Source organism: Carcharhinus amblyrhynchos, chromosome 15 (genome assembly GCF_965287045.1).
Source record: "Carcharhinus amblyrhynchos chromosome 15, sCarAmb.v2.hapA, whole genome shotgun sequence".
In the NCBI taxonomy this organism is placed as follows: domain Eukaryota; kingdom Metazoa; phylum Chordata; class Chondrichthyes; order Carcharhiniformes; family Carcharhinidae; genus Carcharhinus; species Carcharhinus amblyrhynchos.
Genome location: NC_137338.1, coordinates 16,602,719 through 16,619,994, shown reverse-complemented (window position 1 = coordinate 16,619,994; position 17,276 = coordinate 16,602,719). Strand labels below are relative to the sequence as shown.

Genomic DNA, 17,276 nt, shown 5'->3' with positions numbered 1-17,276 from the left:
ATCTTATTTCTAAATTTCAGATTTGGTTTATTCTTTCTTTGCTCTCAATATGGAGCATCAGGCCAATTAATATCTCCTAGGTTGCAAATCCAGGAGGGCTCACCCCACAGGCAGTAACAGATCAGGATAGTTGATGAATGTTCATCCAGAAGAATAGGAATAGGCCAGGTCATGGTAACAATGGGCAAGAGATGGCACAGGAGTGAACAGCAAGTATAGAAATGCAGTTGTGAAAAGATATTCCATATTTAGCGGGAGGACAGGCATTTCTGTCCGACTTGGTGGGTTGTCTTCTAGGGTAAAGAACATCATGAAGGGATACAGTATATTCTGCAGGGAGAAACTACTGAGCCAGCAGTTGTACTACAGGTTGGTCCCAACAGCAGAATGAGAGACAGGTATTGAGTTCTTATGGTCAAATCTTCAGATGGTGGGATGTTAAAAAGTAGGACTTGGAAGGTACTAATTCCTGGATTACTCCCAGTCTCATGCACCTGTGAGTATAAAAAGAGCAGGAAGATAGCATCAGGCATGGTGCAGGAGAAAGAGTTTCAGTGTCGTGGGTAATGGGATAAATGACAGGATAGGAGACACCTATTCAAAAGGAACAGGTTGCACCTTAACATGACTCACAGGAAGGTTAATTAGAGTGGTTGTGGAGTGTTTAAACTAATGTATCCAATTGCACAAAGTGCAATGAATAAGGTTAGTGATCTATGAGCACAAACAGCCATGTGGGAATATGATGTACTGGCAATAATGGAAACATGGCTTGAAAATATTGAGGACTAGTTTCTTCAAGGATCATGCCACGGAACCTCCAAATAGTGATTTGAGAAAGAGGAGTAGATCTGCAGGAAATCACAACAGAGATGCACATGAACTATTGCGGCTCTATGTGGGGAGTCTTTTAATTAGTCAGACATTGATTGGGGTAATGTTAATCGGGGTAATGCCCCAATAAGGGCAAAAGTAGAGAAACCAAAGTCAAGGATCATTGTAAAATGAAGGTGATAGAAAATTTGGTAAAACAGATACAGTAGATGTATGAAGCGTATCAGATTAATTCTTCAAGTGGAACTCAGGCCATGTAAAATAAGCTGAGAAGGAAAATGAAGAGGAAAGTAAGACTGGCAAAGAGAGAATGAAAGAATAAAATATCAATTAAAATTAAACACGATACAAAAATCTTCTACCACATGTAAATAGCAGGCAAATAGCATGTAGTGGAGTGGTGTCTTTTAGGGACAAAGAGGGTAGTATGTGCTTGGAGATGCAAATAAGACCTCATGAATATTTTCTACTGGCATTTGTCAATGGAAAGGATTCTGACAAATTATCAGCAGAAGTAGAGATGGTAGATGTAGTGGGGTGAAAGTTTTAGGTAGGGTGTATTGGAAAGGCTGGCATTATTTAGTGTAGCTAAATCACCTGGTTGGATACCTTCACTGATCAGTGAAGGAAGTGGGATTAGAGATATGGGAAGGGCTTGCCATAATCTTCCAATCTTCCTTTGGTGCAGGGTAGGTACCAGAGGATTGGAGAATGGCAAATGTGGCAATTTTATTCAAGAAAGGGCATGGGAATGTTCCAGTAATGTAAGATTAGTCAGTATAATCTCAGTAGTGGATAAGATTTAGATGCAATAATCAGGGAAAACCCCACAGGCACTTGTAGAGGTTTGAGTTAATTAAGGAGACAACAGCATGGAATTGTCTCAAGTATCTCATACTTGACTAATCAAATTGAATATTTTGATGAAGTAGTAGAGAATGTTGATAAAGGGAATGCAATCAATGTTATTGATGTGGATTTTAAGGAACCATTTTACAATGTGCCATAGAAAAAGCTGATTAACAAAACTGAAGCTCATGGAATCAGAGAGCAAGTGTCAGTTTAGATTTATAAAATTGGCTTTAAGGACAGAAACCAATGAGTTATGGTAAATGGATATTTTTCAGAATGGAAGATGGTAGACAGAGGTGTTCCTCGAGGATCAGTGCTAAGACTGAGGGATCATGTTTTGGATATTGGATTATAGAGTCAAATTTCAAAATTTGTGAATAATACCAAACTTACAGGCATGGCAAACAATGAGAGTGAGACCATTGACTGAAATAGGCCCACTGACTGGACAGACAACTAGCAGAGAGAATTTAATACAGAGAAATGAGAGGTGATGCATTTTGGCACTGGGGATAGGGAGAGACAACATAGACTTTATGGCACAATACAAGGATAGAGGAACCTGTGGGTTCTTGTGGATAGATCTTTGAAGATTACAGGACATATTAACGATATACATTGAACTACTAATAAGTTCTGGTGAGGTCACACCTGGAGTATTTCTTCCTGTTCTGGTCAGCATACTTTAGGAGGAACATGAAGTTTCTGGACAGGGTGCAGAGGTTCCAATGATAGGGGATTGTAGCCACAAGATTAGTTGGAGAAACTGGAGTTGTTCTCCCTGGAGCAAAGGAGATTGAAGGAAGACTTGACAGAGATTATAACAAGCATCACAGGTGGGACAGAAAATTTGGTAGAAAAAGGTCCGTTGATGCCCAGAAAATCCCACCCAAGCTATCTATAAGTTCTATTTGAGCCAGGTAAATAATGCAGAGAACCTGATAATCCGGTGTTTTCTGTACTCCACTAATGAAAGGATATGAGCATTACAGAAAATAGCTGCAACCACTGCTTAAATTAAATTAAGATTTTCTTTTTAGCCCAAAATAATTTTGTTCAATTGCCAATGATTCTCATGTTCCTCTGAATCCAATCTGCAAATTTTGTGATTCTTGTGTAAACTCCAGGATGCCCATATCGACCACATCCTTGTCCCCAGCTCACAATTCCTGCCAGAAACCACTTTCCTGAGAGTTCTTCACATACCAGTGGTCCTCCAGAATCACCCTACAGACAACAAGAAAAGTAACACAGATGTTTAGCTCTTTTAAACAGAGTTTAGAATTCCTATGTGATAGCTAATCAAGCAAAGTTTCCAAAACATTCATCCTGTGTTCTTTATATTTTGTTTGTAGACTATTTAAAAAGTACATCTCAACCATAAAGGAATTATTACAATAATTATTTAAAAATAAGAACATAAAGAACATAAGAATGTAAGAAATAGGAGCAGGAGTAGGCCATCTAGCCCCTCGAGCCTGCCCCGCCATTCAATAAGATCATGGCTGATCTGTCATGGCTCAGTTCCACATTCCCGCCCTCTCCCCATAATCCTTAATCCCCTTGCCTATCAAAAACCTATCAACCCGCGTCTTAAAAATATTGAGCGAGGCAGCCTCCACCACTTCAACGGGCAGAGAATTCCAGAGATTCACCACCCTTTGAGTGAAGAAGTTCCTCCTCAACTCCGTTCTAAACCGCCCCCCCTTTATCCTGAGGCTGTGCCCTCTAGTCCTACTGTCCTTTCTGAGCGGGAAGAGCCTCTCCACCTCTATCCTATCCATCCCATTCATCATCTTATACGTCTCAATGAGATCTCCCCTCATTCTTCTAAACTCTAACGAGTACAAGCCTAGTTTATTCAGCCTCTCCTCATAGCTCAACCCCCTCAACTCCGGCATCAGCCTAGTAAACCTCCTCTGCACTCCCTCCAAGGCCAAAATATCCTTGCATAAGTACGGCGACCAAAACTGCACACAGTACTCCAGCTGCGGCCTCACCAGTGCCCTATACAGCTGCAGCAAGACCTCCCTACTTTTATATTCAATCCCCCTCGCTATGAAGGCAGCATCCCATTCGCCTTCCTGACCACCTGCTGCACCTGCAGGCTGGGTTTTTGCGACTCATGCACAAGGACCCCGAAGTCCCTCTGCACCGTCGCATGCTGCAGTTTTTTGCCACGTAAGTAATAGTCCTTCCTACCATTATTCCTACCAAAGTGGACAACCTCACATTTGCCAACATTAAATTCCATTTGCCAGTTCCTGGCCCATTCGCCCAGCCTATCTAGATCCTTCTGCAGACTCTCCACACCCTCCGCACAATTTGCCGTTCCACCAATCTTGGTGTCATCAGCAAATTTCGACACCATACACTCGGTTCCCTCCTCCAGATCATCTATATAAATGGTGAATAGCTGAGGCCCCAGCACCGACCCCTGGGGCACTCCACTAGTCACCAACCGCCAATCCGAATAGCACCCATTGACCCCCACTCTCTGCCTCCTATTTGACAGCCAATTTAATTGTTATTGAACAACAATTCTCAACAATCAGGGACAGTCATGTCAAGCCAATATGTTAACCAGTCTTTCTAAATTGATTTGTATTTACTGGTATTCAAATATTCTGGATTTTTATTTAAAAGAAAATAATTTTTGGGTTTTTTTAATTGTCTCTTTTGTAGAACATGTTTATAAATGTGTAGATGTGTAACTCGCTAGAAGATGACAATATAGCTATTATTCCTGTTAACTCCTAACAGTGAGTGGCCTTTGTTTTAACTCCACCAGTCATAAAAGACCTGAGAATGGTGCTTTGTGCAACAATCCCATGACTTAATATCAGACTATTCAAGGGAAGCGATGGCCGAGTAGTATTATTGCTAGACTATTAATCCAGAAACTTAGCTAATGTTCTGGGGACCCGGGTTCAAATCCTGCCATGTCAGATAGTGAAATTTGAATTTTATAAAACTTATCTGGAATTAAGAGTCTAATGTTGACCATGAAACCATTGTTGATTGTTGGAAAAATCCATCTGGTTCACTAATTTCCTTAGGGAAGGAAATCTGCTGTTCTCATCAGCCTACAATGTGACTTCAGAGCCACAACAATATTGTTGACTTGCAACTATCCCCTGGCAACCAGGGATAGGCAATAAATGCTGGCCAGCCAGCGACACCCATGTCCGACCATTGAATTAAAAATTAGCCAGTACAAATCTAAAATTTTTAATTGTGTCACCCCAAAACTTTCCTTCCTTTTGCTCCCACTTCCAAGATGTGACTCATCATAAGCATGATTCCAGTTCCACAGCCCTGACATATTATCTTATCAAAGTAACTATTCTTCATGTGTGAACAGCTGTTTCCCATGGGGTAATCTCATCCTTCCCAACAGGAACCCTCTGGATAGTAATCAGGAGGAAGAATAACTTGCAGATTTTTCTTTCCTAAGCCTAGGGTTACTGATACAAGGCATATGTCCCTGGCAGTGCTGAGTTAGTTAATCACAGTTAGGGAAGTGCAGAATTTCTGTACAGACCTTCTGTCTGGGTCTTTCTGTATCCTAATTTACATGAATACTTTCAATGACAGAACTATGAGTTTAAGGCTGTTGTTGCTGATACAATATTGATTGTATTGTGCTATGCCATTTATGAACAAAAAAAAACTAATGATCAATGTGACCACACCATAAATCTGTAAAAATTACAAATGTCAGCTGTGCTAAGGTAAGTTTCAATGGAAATATAACTGTTCATACTTCACAGGCGTCAACTTGTCCAGTAAGATATCCTGCACAAAGCATTCGCGATGATAGTATATTTCCTATAAAGTTAATGCATGTTGTTTGATTAATGATTCTTACTTCAGCCTTTTGAAGGATTGTAGGAAGATGACCTGGAAAACAAACAACATTTTCTGTTCAGTTTAGAATTGATTACAAATTTTTCTTTTCAAGTGATGCTCTACTGTAAACAACATGCATTGTTTGTTCAAATCATGTGCTCATTGGCCCTATAATGCATAAAAAGGAGCAGTATACATGTATAAATATATTGTTATACAAATAATATCAGTTGTATGATTTTATTTGTATAATATACAAATGCAAATATATGCATTTGAATGATATTATATGCATACAAATGCATATAGTATCCAGGACCATTATCCACCAATTAAAGCAACCTCTTATTCTTCAAAAAATTATTGGTGCACAAAGGTAATGGAGTAATTACATCTTAATAAAATATAAAACTATAATTGTTCTTTTGGCTATATATACAAAATTGCTCCATTTAGATATATATTGGATAGAGGCATAAGGATTTTGTTAAAAATATTATGGTTGCACTAATTATGGTCAGCATTAATCTTTCGTACAACTATATCCATGTACTATAGATTTTCACTTAAATTGCTTCTGCTACATCCTCTATATGTATTTCTTTAAACATTGTACTTCCTGTTAGTACTTTATTTCTTTTTGCTGAAAGAAAATACTTTTTTGTCAAAGTTTTTCATTTTGCACTCATCAGAACATTCACAAGAAGAAACTTTGCACTAATCAGGACATTCACAAGGAAAATCAAAAAGATAATACTGTATAGAAGGGAGTGCTGATCAGTTGACAAGTGGACTCTGATTGGTAGAGGTGCTACCATGAGGAATGAACCAGTTGATGGGGACTGACAGTTAACTGTCAAGCATGTTTGAAATCTAAAACATTAAATTTCTTGACCCTGATTCATCCAGGCATTGTCCTGAGGAATGAACCAGCTGTCATTTATTTTGTTTTCATGTTAACAATTCCCAGTCAACTGTAATGATATAGTGCAGGATCCAGTCACTAGGTGATTCTGTACCATGATTTTTATTTGTATGAAGTCTTTCCTCTCAAAAATAGACAACCACCAAAATTCTCCAACCTCGCCCATTCCAGGGATTCTTTGGTTCTGCTGCCATGAATGGGATTTTGGCTGAGTGACAAATTCTCTATTCTTGCCAGAAGCAGTGGTGGGGTGAACAAGATTGGAGAATTATGGCCAATTTGTATTTACATAACACCAACGCCTCTGATGTAATACAACATCCCACTGGAGTGACTGAATTTGACATCTAGCCAAAGAAAGCGATTTAATGCAAATGGACAAAAGCATGGTCAAAGCTTGAGATGAGTTTTAAGAGGCAGCTCTTGGCTGTGGCTCAGTTGGTAGCATCTAGCCTCTGTATCAATTCCCACTCCAGGACTTGAGCAAAAATCAAGAGTGATGTTCCATTGAAGCACTGAAGGAGTCCTTTACTTCAGATGTGCTGTCTTCCTGATGAGATATTTAACCAAAGCCCTGGATGTCAAAGAGTTACCTCCAATGTCTTGACCGATACTTTTCCCTCAGTCACAAAAAACAGGTTATCTGGTCATATCACATTGCTGTTTGTGGGAATGTGCACAGCTTGGTTGGCATGTTTCATATATTTCAGTGAGTACCATCCAAAGGTCATTGGCTGTAAAGGGCTTTGAGTCTAGTGATCATAAAAAGTGCCAAATAAATGCAAGTCTTTATTTTAAAGGAGCATCTTAAGAGAGGCTGAGTGATGGAGATGGCTAGGAAGGAAATTCCAGAGCTTATGGCCCAATCTGCAACCGGTATAGCCATCAATAGTGGATCAACTATAATTGGAGATGCTGAAGAGAATAGAATTAAATACATAAGATATCTCAGAGGGTTTGGGGGCTGGACAAGGTTACAGGGATGGGTGAGACCAAGAAAGAAGTTGAAAACTAGGATGAGAAATTTAAAATCAAGGCACTGACTGCTTAAGGCAATGTAGCTGAGGCAGTAGCACAGATCAGCAATGTTAGAGTTGGGAAGAGGTGGGATTCATAACCTGTGCAACTATGTGAAAATTCATCTCGGGATCAAATATAACACCAAAGTTATGCGCAGTTTCCAACATTTTGAAATTGTGTACATTAAAAAAAACACTGATATTCATCAATTACTGGGCTTTTGCACTGGCTATCTTATTAATTCCAGTGAAAGTAAACATGTCTTGACATTTTATTTCTTGGTCGCATACCATGGAATATTCTGAGTTTATTTGGTTGGTTCGGGTTGCAGGAGAGATTGGCTCCAATACTAACTGTCAGGGTTGCTTTGTCCATTTTTGTAAAGGAAACCCTGAAGAAACTTCAACATATCTGTCATTGGCTTTATGAGGTTTAAAAGATAATTATATTTTGGAATTGCATCTTCAAGTTACAGTAAAGCAAAAGGAGTCACGTGACCTGTTCTGAGGTCTACTTGGCAGCATGTCTGGGTGGTTACAGATCAAAAGGAGCAACCCCCCCCCCCCCACCAGATTATGTTAATGCCCATCGGTGTCAGGGCTGAAAAGTCCTGTCCTACCTCATTAACATAGATCAAGAAAAGCAGTAGACCTAATACTGACCAGTGGGGAACTCCAGTATACAACCCCAGTCCACATGTCCAAGAAACAACTGTTCATCGCTATTTTCAGCTTCTTGCCACTCAACCAACTTTAGTACCTCTGCTGCTACTGATCCTGTTATCCCTGGGGATTCAATTTTGCTGACAATCTTGTTACAGGGCATTTTATCACACATCTTTTGGAAGTCAATGTACACCACATCAATGACATTACTCTCATCAGCCCTCACTGTTACCGCATCAAAAACCTCAATAAAATTACTTAAACACGACTTGCCTTTATAAAGTCCATGCAGGCTTTCCTTAATTGATCAATGTTTGTCCAAATAACCATTAATTTTGTCCACATCATCATTTTTAAATGCTTTCTCACCACTGAGATTAAACTATCTGATTTACAGTAACCTAATGATACAGAATTTAATTCCCTAAAATGTAGTTTTTAATTCAAATTATCAGGAATATTATTAAATTGTATTTGTGCATGTGCAGCATGTGAATATGTGAACACACAATCATTCTTAGTTTCCTTCATGTAATTTTTCTAGTTGCGCTAAATAATTGGTCAAACCAAGCTATCCTTTAATTCATTTTAACTATATAGTTGGCAATACAATCACAAAGTTATTTTAGTATAATGAAAATTAATAGCTAGAAATAGGATAATTAGTTTACCTTTTTCCTGTACTAAGCCCCAACCAGTAATATAGCATTTTCGATTTGCTGCAAACACATGTAATGCAGATGGAAGACACACTGGTTGGATGTAATTATTGTACATTACAGGTTCCGAAAGTTCAATCAAGGCTATATCGTAATCCATTGTGATATTATTGAATTGCTCATGAATTATCATCCGTTTGATTAGTCTCGATTCTACAGCAGCTTCTGAAAAAGCTTGGGAATTCAGTCCAATGTATGCTTTCCATAAGAGTCGATTAGAGTACCTGGCACAAAAAAGCGAAAGAAATATGATTGTGAACGCTATAATAAATTCTGGAGTGCAGCATTGAAAAAACAAATAGATATTTTGCATTTTTATAAACAGATATTTCATATGTTCTGTAACGGCATGATGATTTCATGAAACAAAATTACCAACAAGTTAGTAGAAAAACATGACTGGTATTTGAACCCTGGCACTAATCCTTAACTTACACACTGAGATGATAGTAAAGTATTAATGTGCAAGTCCAAACTTAAAAATATTGAAAATAGAATTAATGTAATATTAGAAAAAAAGAAAGATATTTATTTGGTTACCTATATTATGATCACTAATCAAGGCACATTTATCTGTCTGCTGGTCCATTTTGGTTACATTAAAACACTAACTTATTACACTTTTAATGAAGGAAAGTACTCTAAGCTCCATCAGAGGTAAATCACTGACTAAAGCTTAAGGAGGAGATATAAGGGTAACCAAATATTTGATAAGGAAGTGGGTTTTAAGGAATATTTATAAGGGAGGGAGTCGGAGAGGCAGAGAAGTTCAGAGAGCAAATTCTGTTATGTATTGCAGGGGTGACTGCAGCCATGGCTGCCAATCATGGGATTCAAGTGAGGGAGGGGTTCAATGAAGTTGGTCCTGTGTTAGTGGATGATGTTGCAAAGGGGCTTCATGCAGATGAAGAAAAGGATGCAACCATAGCTGGATCAATTGGAGAGGCTGTCAAGGTGATGGTATGTGTTGATAAGTGAAGCTTTAGAGGAAATACTTAGGACTGGAACTGAGCATGGGTAACCTCACTGAAATAAAAACAGAAAATGCTGGTAGTACTCAGTACAAATGCCAGCCTCTGTGAAGAAACAGAGTTAATGTTCCAAGTCAAATATGACTCTACAGAAATGAAGGAGGATAGAAATAAGATTTGTTACATGCCATTGAAAGGGGCGGGGCAGAAACAAAAGGGAAGGTCTGTGATAAGGTACAAGATTGGTGAAATTAAATGACAAAAGGAACTTAATGCAAATTAAACAAGATGTCGGTGCTCCTCAGGATCTTCATTATATTCTACTTAACAAGTGGGACTTTTTTCTAAAAGGGAGAAACATTGTGATTGCAATCAACTTCATTCAATCACTGAATTGCCAGATGGATGAGACAGTGGAATGTTTCCTCATGTTTCCAGCTTTGGAGATGCTAGAGAGGGAGATCAACAGGAAGAGGGATGTCATCTCTCAAGCCAGTGGCAAGAAGGTAACCTGGCTAGCTTTGCTTCACAGTGGAAGCTGTAAAGCAGCAAAATGGCATCAAAAACACCAATGCAATGCAGAAAAAAAGGTTAAGGGTTACTAAGATAATATTCATAACCCATATCTCATGCCTCTCCACTGAGTCCTGCAATACTCAGAACTTAGAGTCATTTCTGCTCCACTTCCCATCATTCTGTAATGACTGAGCTACTTCACCACTTCCTCCTGCCATTGCTGCAAAACTCTGCCACTATTATGTCTTCACCTCATTATAAGTCACATCATTGTTGACACACCATCACTACTATGACACGCACATCCTCAAAACATCTAATACTAACACAATCCCGTTTTATCTTGTCAGTGTAACTGACACACAATGACAATGGCTGGCAATCTCAGGAGGAAGCCAATCATTTGTACACTTAGTGTCCACTCTGAAAGAGACGCCCATGGAAATTTTGGGCAAGTGGGCTTTCAGGACAATGGCTTCTGGAGAGGCTAGTGGAAAAGTGCTGAGGGATTTTTTTTTAGCTCACCTTGCTTTCTGACTCACTGAATTCCCATCCACATACACTCAGCAGTCACACATCTATCTCTGCTTATCCTTGCGATCACAACAATGCAAAACAGAGTCCTTCACATTCAAACAGTCTTATCTTAATAAAGGTGCATATGCTACTAAATAATACTTCTGAAGCATACACTTCTCAAGTGTTAAAGTTAAGATCTAATGAATTAGATGCTTCCAATGTAGGAAATAGGTTCTTATTAGAGGGTATGTACCATATTTCAATGCTTAAATTATGTTAGGGCGATTCTTTCCTTTCAGATCCTGAAACCCTTGATGACACAGCAGAGGAAGAAGTTCTTCCAGATATTTCAGTGTTGTTTAGCCTTCGCTTAGCAAGCTCCACCTCCTTTTCAAGGGCAGTAGAGATGGGCTTTGTCAGCCACACCCACATCCCATAAAAGAATTAAAACAAATCAGCTCAAAGTTGGGCATCCTGGACAGTTTTAAACACGAGAGTAGTGATAGCTGAACTGAGAAATTCACTGAGCACTTGTAGGAGCATGGACAGATGATAGCCCAGAAAACAGAGGCAGATTTTTCCAATCCTGCCAGTAGCGGGAATTGTAGTGGGTGGGAGGCACAAAATTTGGCATTGAAGCATAAATCCCACTGACCAGAAATTAGTTTGGAATTTTGTTCTCCCAATTTCCATGCCAGGTTAAAGACTTCCCACTGATCTATGGATAGAGTTTTAAGGGTGGACAATGCTCTGCATCCTCTCCTTCACCCTGGAGGCAATCCTTCGACATGGTGCAGCACCCCTCAAAAATCACTCATTTGGTTCAGTTCAGTTCAGTGAAACAGTAGTCAAAACTATGCAAAACATTCAAACAGTCTTATCTTAATAAAGGTGCATATTCTGCTAAATAACATTTCTGCAGCATACTTCTCAACTGTTAAGATTAAGATCCAATGAATTAGATGCTTCCAATGTAGGAAATTGGTTCTTATTCAAGCATATGAACCACACTAAAATGCTTAAATTATAATTGCATGATTCTCCTGGCCTGCTGTGCTGCTCGAGTAGCGCAGCGGGCCGGGAGACATTGGCAGGAGTTGTTTTGTGGGTTTCCCTCCGGGTGTCATGGCCTCAGAGTCTTCACAACCAAGAATTTCAATATTAAAATTCACATTTACATTTCATTTGCAAGCCCAGGACCGAAATCTCTGGGCCTGCTAGCGTGCCCCTCTCCCCACCTGCCGGGAGAGGTTCCCTCCAGTGGGATTTACTCCTGCTCCCCACTAACAGGGAACAAATGGCCTGATCCCACTGGAGAGAGACCATTGAGGGCCCTCCCCCCGGGAAGTTGGGGGCAAGAAGGGACCCCTTGGGCAGTGCCAGTCTGACACCACTCAGTGGGCACCTTGGCATTGCCCATTATAAATTATACAGTGCCAGGGGGCCAGGCTCCGCTGCCACTCTACACTAGGTTCACTGGCAGAAGGAGGGAGGACAGTGATCAGGATTGGCCATTGGGGTGGGGTGGGAGTGGTTGGGACTATCAGGGGTGGCGGTTCGGGGCTGGTCAGGACTGTCGGGATGATATAGGGACTGTTGCAGGGATGGTCGTCGGGGAGATTGGGGCTGGCCACGGTGGGCCGACATAGGGGCTGGCCTGGGGAAGTCCGGGAAGCCAGTGATTGGGATTTGCGAGACTGGCCAGCGATCGGGATTTGTGAGACTGGCCAGCGATTGGGCTGGCCAGCAATTTGGAGGCTGGCAATGCAGGGCCATAGCTTGTGCAGCAATCTCTGCGCTGGCAGATTGGCGCATGCACAGTGGCCCACTCAGCACTATGCAGCTGGCTTCTTGGGTGGGAATAGGATCTATCCACAGACCCACAGTGAGTCCTGCTGATGCATTCTGTGATGCACAGAAAGTTGGAGATTCATTCTGGAAATCATGTTTAAAAAGCTAGCGGGATTTACTCCCATCTTCTCACACGCTGGGGACTTAGAATTTTTTGGGAGAATCCCAACATCCTTGGGGTTACCCCTGACCAAAAACTCAAACTGGACTCATTAACACAGTGGCTACAAGAGCAGGTCAAAGGCTAGGAATACTGCGATGAGTAACTCACCTCCTGAATCCCCACAGCCTATCCACCATCTACAAAGCACAAGTCAGGAGTGTGATAGAATACTCCCCACTTGCCTGGATGGGTGCAGCTCCAACAACACTCAAGAAGCTTCACACCATCCAGGACAAAGCAGTCTGCTTGGTTGGCACCACATCTACAAACATCCGCTCCATCCACCACCGATGCTCTGCAGCAGCAGTAAGTACTGTCTACAAGATGCACTGCAGCAATTCACCAAAGATCCTCAGACAGCACCATCTAAACCCACGACCACTTCCATCTAAAAAGACAAGGGCAGCAGATACATGGGAACACCACCACCTGCAAGTTTTCCTCCAAGCCACTCACGATCCTGACTTGAAAATATATCGCCATTCCTTCACAGTTGCTGAGTCAAAATCCTGGAAATTGCTCCCTAACAGCATTGTGGGTTAACCCACAGAATGTGGACTGCAGCGATTCAAGAAGGCAGCTCACCACCAGCTTCTCAAGGACAACTAGGATGGGCAATAAATGCTGGCCAGCCAGCGATGCCCATTTCCCACAAATGAATAAAAAAAGGACCTAAAATCCTTTGGGACGAATCATAGAAACTGTACAGTGCAGAAAGAGGCCATTTGGCCCATTGAGTCTGCACCAACCACAATCCCACCTAGGCCCTAACCCCATATCCCTACATATTTACCCACTAATCCCTCTAACCTACACATCTCAGGACACTAAGGGGCAATTTTAGCATGACCAATCAATCTAATCCACACATCTTTGGACTGTGGGAGGAAACCGGAACACCTGGAGGAAACCCACGCAGACATCAGGAGAATGTACAAACTCTGCACAGACAGTAACCCAAGCCGGGAATGGAACACAGGTCCCAGGAGCTATGAAGCAGCAATGCTAATCACTATGCTATAGTGCCACCCTGATAGCAGTAGGCTATCCAATTTGGAATTTTTGCAATCTATGAGCCTGAAACACAGGCGCAACAATGAATTTAAGCCTCAGATCCTGGAAAGTGAGTATTCAATCAGTATTAGGAGAAAATAACCCAATATAAAGTTTCAGTGTGTTTCAATAATATTAAGGAAAGGACAGTGCCTTTGTTTTCTTTGCTTTTCAACACAATGAAGCTGAGTAATTAGCAGCAACTACATTTAAAAAATAACCTAAAGGTATCACAGATTGTAGGAAGGATCGTCCCAACATATACCAGTTATTATGCCATCAACTGTCAGTGTGTAAGTAAAAGTGGATGAAAAGAGATTTCTTATTTGATAACAGTAACTTCATACTGAATGTAACTTATTTGTGTGGCTGGTGTAACAAAGGTGATCTGGATTTGTGTTATTCATTCCTAGGATGTCAGTGTTGCTGTTACTGCCAATCCCTAATTACCTTTGAGAAGATGTTGATAGTGAGCCACCTTCTTGAACGATGGCAGTCTGAGTGGTGAAGGCATTCCCACAGTGCTATTAGATAGGGAACACCAGGAATTTCACTCAGCAGTAATGAAGGAATAGCAACATATTTCCAAGCCAGGATGATGTATGACTTGGAGACAAACTTGCATGTGTTCTCAGTCTACTGCTTGTTCTCCTACGTGGTGGAGGTCATGGGTTTGGGATGTGCCATCAGAGAAACCTTGGTGAGTTTCTGCTGTGTATCTGGTATGTGATGCAGACTGTGAACTATCTGATGTAACACCTAATTTTTGTGCACTCTGTGCAGTCAAATTTTTGTAATCCTTGGTGGCTGAAACGCATGAGCTTTAATTTATGTTGTGCCTTTTAATATGGCAAAGTATCCCAAAGCCCTTCACAGAGGCATAAGGAAAAATGGAAGATGAGCTAAAGAGGGACCAATCAGGAGATCTGGCCAGAATTTATAACATTTCTGGCAGGTATGCAAGAACTTTGAAAGGAAAGGTGGTTGAGGCAGTACTTAGCCAGAATAGAAAGTTTAAGGATAGATTTAAAAGGTGAAATGGTGATCTCAGAAAAAAAGGCAGTGTTTGAGAAGTAAAAAGTCTCACAACACCAGGTGAAAGTCCAACTGGTTTATTTGCAGCAAACGCCACTAGCTTTTGGAACTGGCTGTTCCTTCATCAGTTGGGTGAGAACTCCCACCCACCTGACGAAGGAAGTTGTTGGACTGTTGGATTTTAACCTGGTGTTGTGAGACTTCTTACTGTGTTTACCCCAGTCCAACGCCGGCAACTCCACATCAGCGTTTGAGAAGAGCACACTGTCAACTGTTTAGTTACCATGAGGGTCAGGAATAGAAGGTGGGTGTTCAAGAGTTTAAGGGGTATTAGGTTGAGAAAATAGGAGGAAAGTCCATATATGTGAGGAACTTAGAATGGGCATTGGGGAAGAGACCTGAAGTGATAGATCATTAAGGGTTAGAGGAGGCAGGAAACTGAGAGAAATTTTGCTTGATGGGCAATGAGTTTGATCTTAAAGATCACGAGGTCGATGAGTTTCTCACTCTTATTAGAGATAAGGATGGAAAGGCAGGGTAGAGGAGCTTAAGGAGGCAGTTGCAAGAAGAGCTAATGAGCCTTGAGTTTTTAACACAATGCACTGTACCACAGACCACAAGAACAATACAACCTGCATTGCCAATAACATTCTGTTATGAAAGGATTGTTTTCATATGGGTTCTGCTAGTTCTATGTTTACTGATCTGGAATGATAAAAGCTATTGTTTCTAACTGGAGGAAGTTGGAAAGAGGTTACTTTGAGATTTAAGTTTTTTAACTGAAAATAGTAGGATCATTTTAGGTTTTAAATTCAATATTCTGCTACCATAGCTTTTCAGTAAGAAACTCAGGGGAACATTTCACTTTAAGTAAGAAATGAAAGGGACATTATTCTGTGCTTTCCACGAATCAGGGACCATCTCTGAGATATACTCTACATATGAGAATGTATTCTGAAGATTGCTGGATTTAGAGTGATTAAACCATAAAGGGTATTATTGAGTGAATGAAACAGAAAACTTAATTAATACATCAACTTAATTAATGAATCATTGATGTAATTAATACATTAATGATGGCAAACTAATTGTTCTGTTATGTTCTTTGCCCGTAATGTGAAGTCATTGGTTGTAACCATTTACTTTAACTTACTTATTAACCACTAGGTGGTGGTTGTCATCCATTGATGAATAGTGGCAGAAAGGAGGATATTTTGGTATGGCATTTCAGTAGGCTTATTGCCAAATCAGTTAGCTAATACTAACATCAGCCCTGGCAAGTAAAGGCCTGTTTCAGAATATTCAGATACCTCAGCAACAGTATTCTGATAATGAACTCTGAGGGATGGAGCGTGGGAAAGTTCAGAAAATACTGGAGTTACACAGCAAGTTAAAAGACTTTTGAAAAGAGAAAAGCATCTTAATATATAGAGTGCCACTATTCTTCAGACTTGTCCAGGTCCAGGAAAGGTTTCATAAAAATACTTTCTGCTGTGGTGACTAATCTGCATTTTTAGTTTTACATAAGATTTTCAGTTCATTTTGATTTCAGCAGTACTCAGGAAGAAGCCTGAAGTTAAGAAATATTGTGAATACATAACAATAGAAGAGAACAGGAAATAAGTTGACACATAACATGAAGGAAGAGCGGAAATATTGTTTAAGGAGCGATTATGTGCAGAGAAGACTGATGTACATAAAACAAGTTGAGAAAAAGGCAATACGGTTAGAGACTTGTTTTTAAAAGGGGATTATTATATTAGTGGGATTGTATTTGTAATGACTCAGGAAGCCAGACAGGAAAGGAACATAGTTTATTACAGAATGCAAAGTAAAGGCGCTACTATGTTGTACACACATTAGTCCCTTCCTGGTAATAGAGTTCAGCAAGCCCAGTTCCGGGCCTGCCTAACTAGAGGCTCAGGCAATAATTCCAGCTGGGCAGGCTGCTGTCTGTTAGCAGGGGAACTCATACTCAATGAGCTCCACAGGGAGATCAATCAGTGATTCCCCGTGGACCTTGTGGGGGTTATCACAGTACTGCAAGTGAGAAAAGCAAATATGATGAGGTGCTGGAGTAGGTAAAATAAAGGCAAATGAAGTTTAGCATCAGTGAGTGTATAGTATATTTTGAATTAAAACAAAAACAGAAATTAACTTTGAGAAAGGGAAGTCTGGTTGATGTACAGTAGCTGAAGGACTTGGAGGTTCAGGAGCACAAGATATTAAAAACTACTCTTCAAATGAATATGATCATCAAGAAAAAAACAAATGGAATGCTGAGTTTCATGGCAAAAACAT

General features: G+C 40.4%; 1 protein-coding gene across 2 annotated transcripts in view; it reads right to left on the bottom strand.

Moving 5' to 3' along the window:
- Positions 1 to 525: 525 nt before the first annotated feature.
- LOC145353104 (suppressor of tumorigenicity 14 protein homolog) overlaps positions 526 to 17,276 on the bottom strand; it is a 122,022-nt gene continuing 105,271 nt past the window's right edge. For both annotated transcript variants that reach the window (XM_080203468.1, XM_080203469.1), the window contains 3 exons: positions 8,820 to 9,091; positions 5,453 to 5,589; positions 526 to 2,913 (listed from right to left, as the gene is read on the bottom strand). In XM_080203468.1, coding sequence (XP_080059594.1) covers positions 2,743 to 2,913; positions 5,453 to 5,589; positions 8,820 to 9,091 — 580 coding nt within the window. In that variant the 3' untranslated portion in view covers positions 526 to 2,742. The remainder of the gene's footprint in view (positions 2,914 to 5,452; positions 5,590 to 8,819; positions 9,092 to 17,276) is intronic.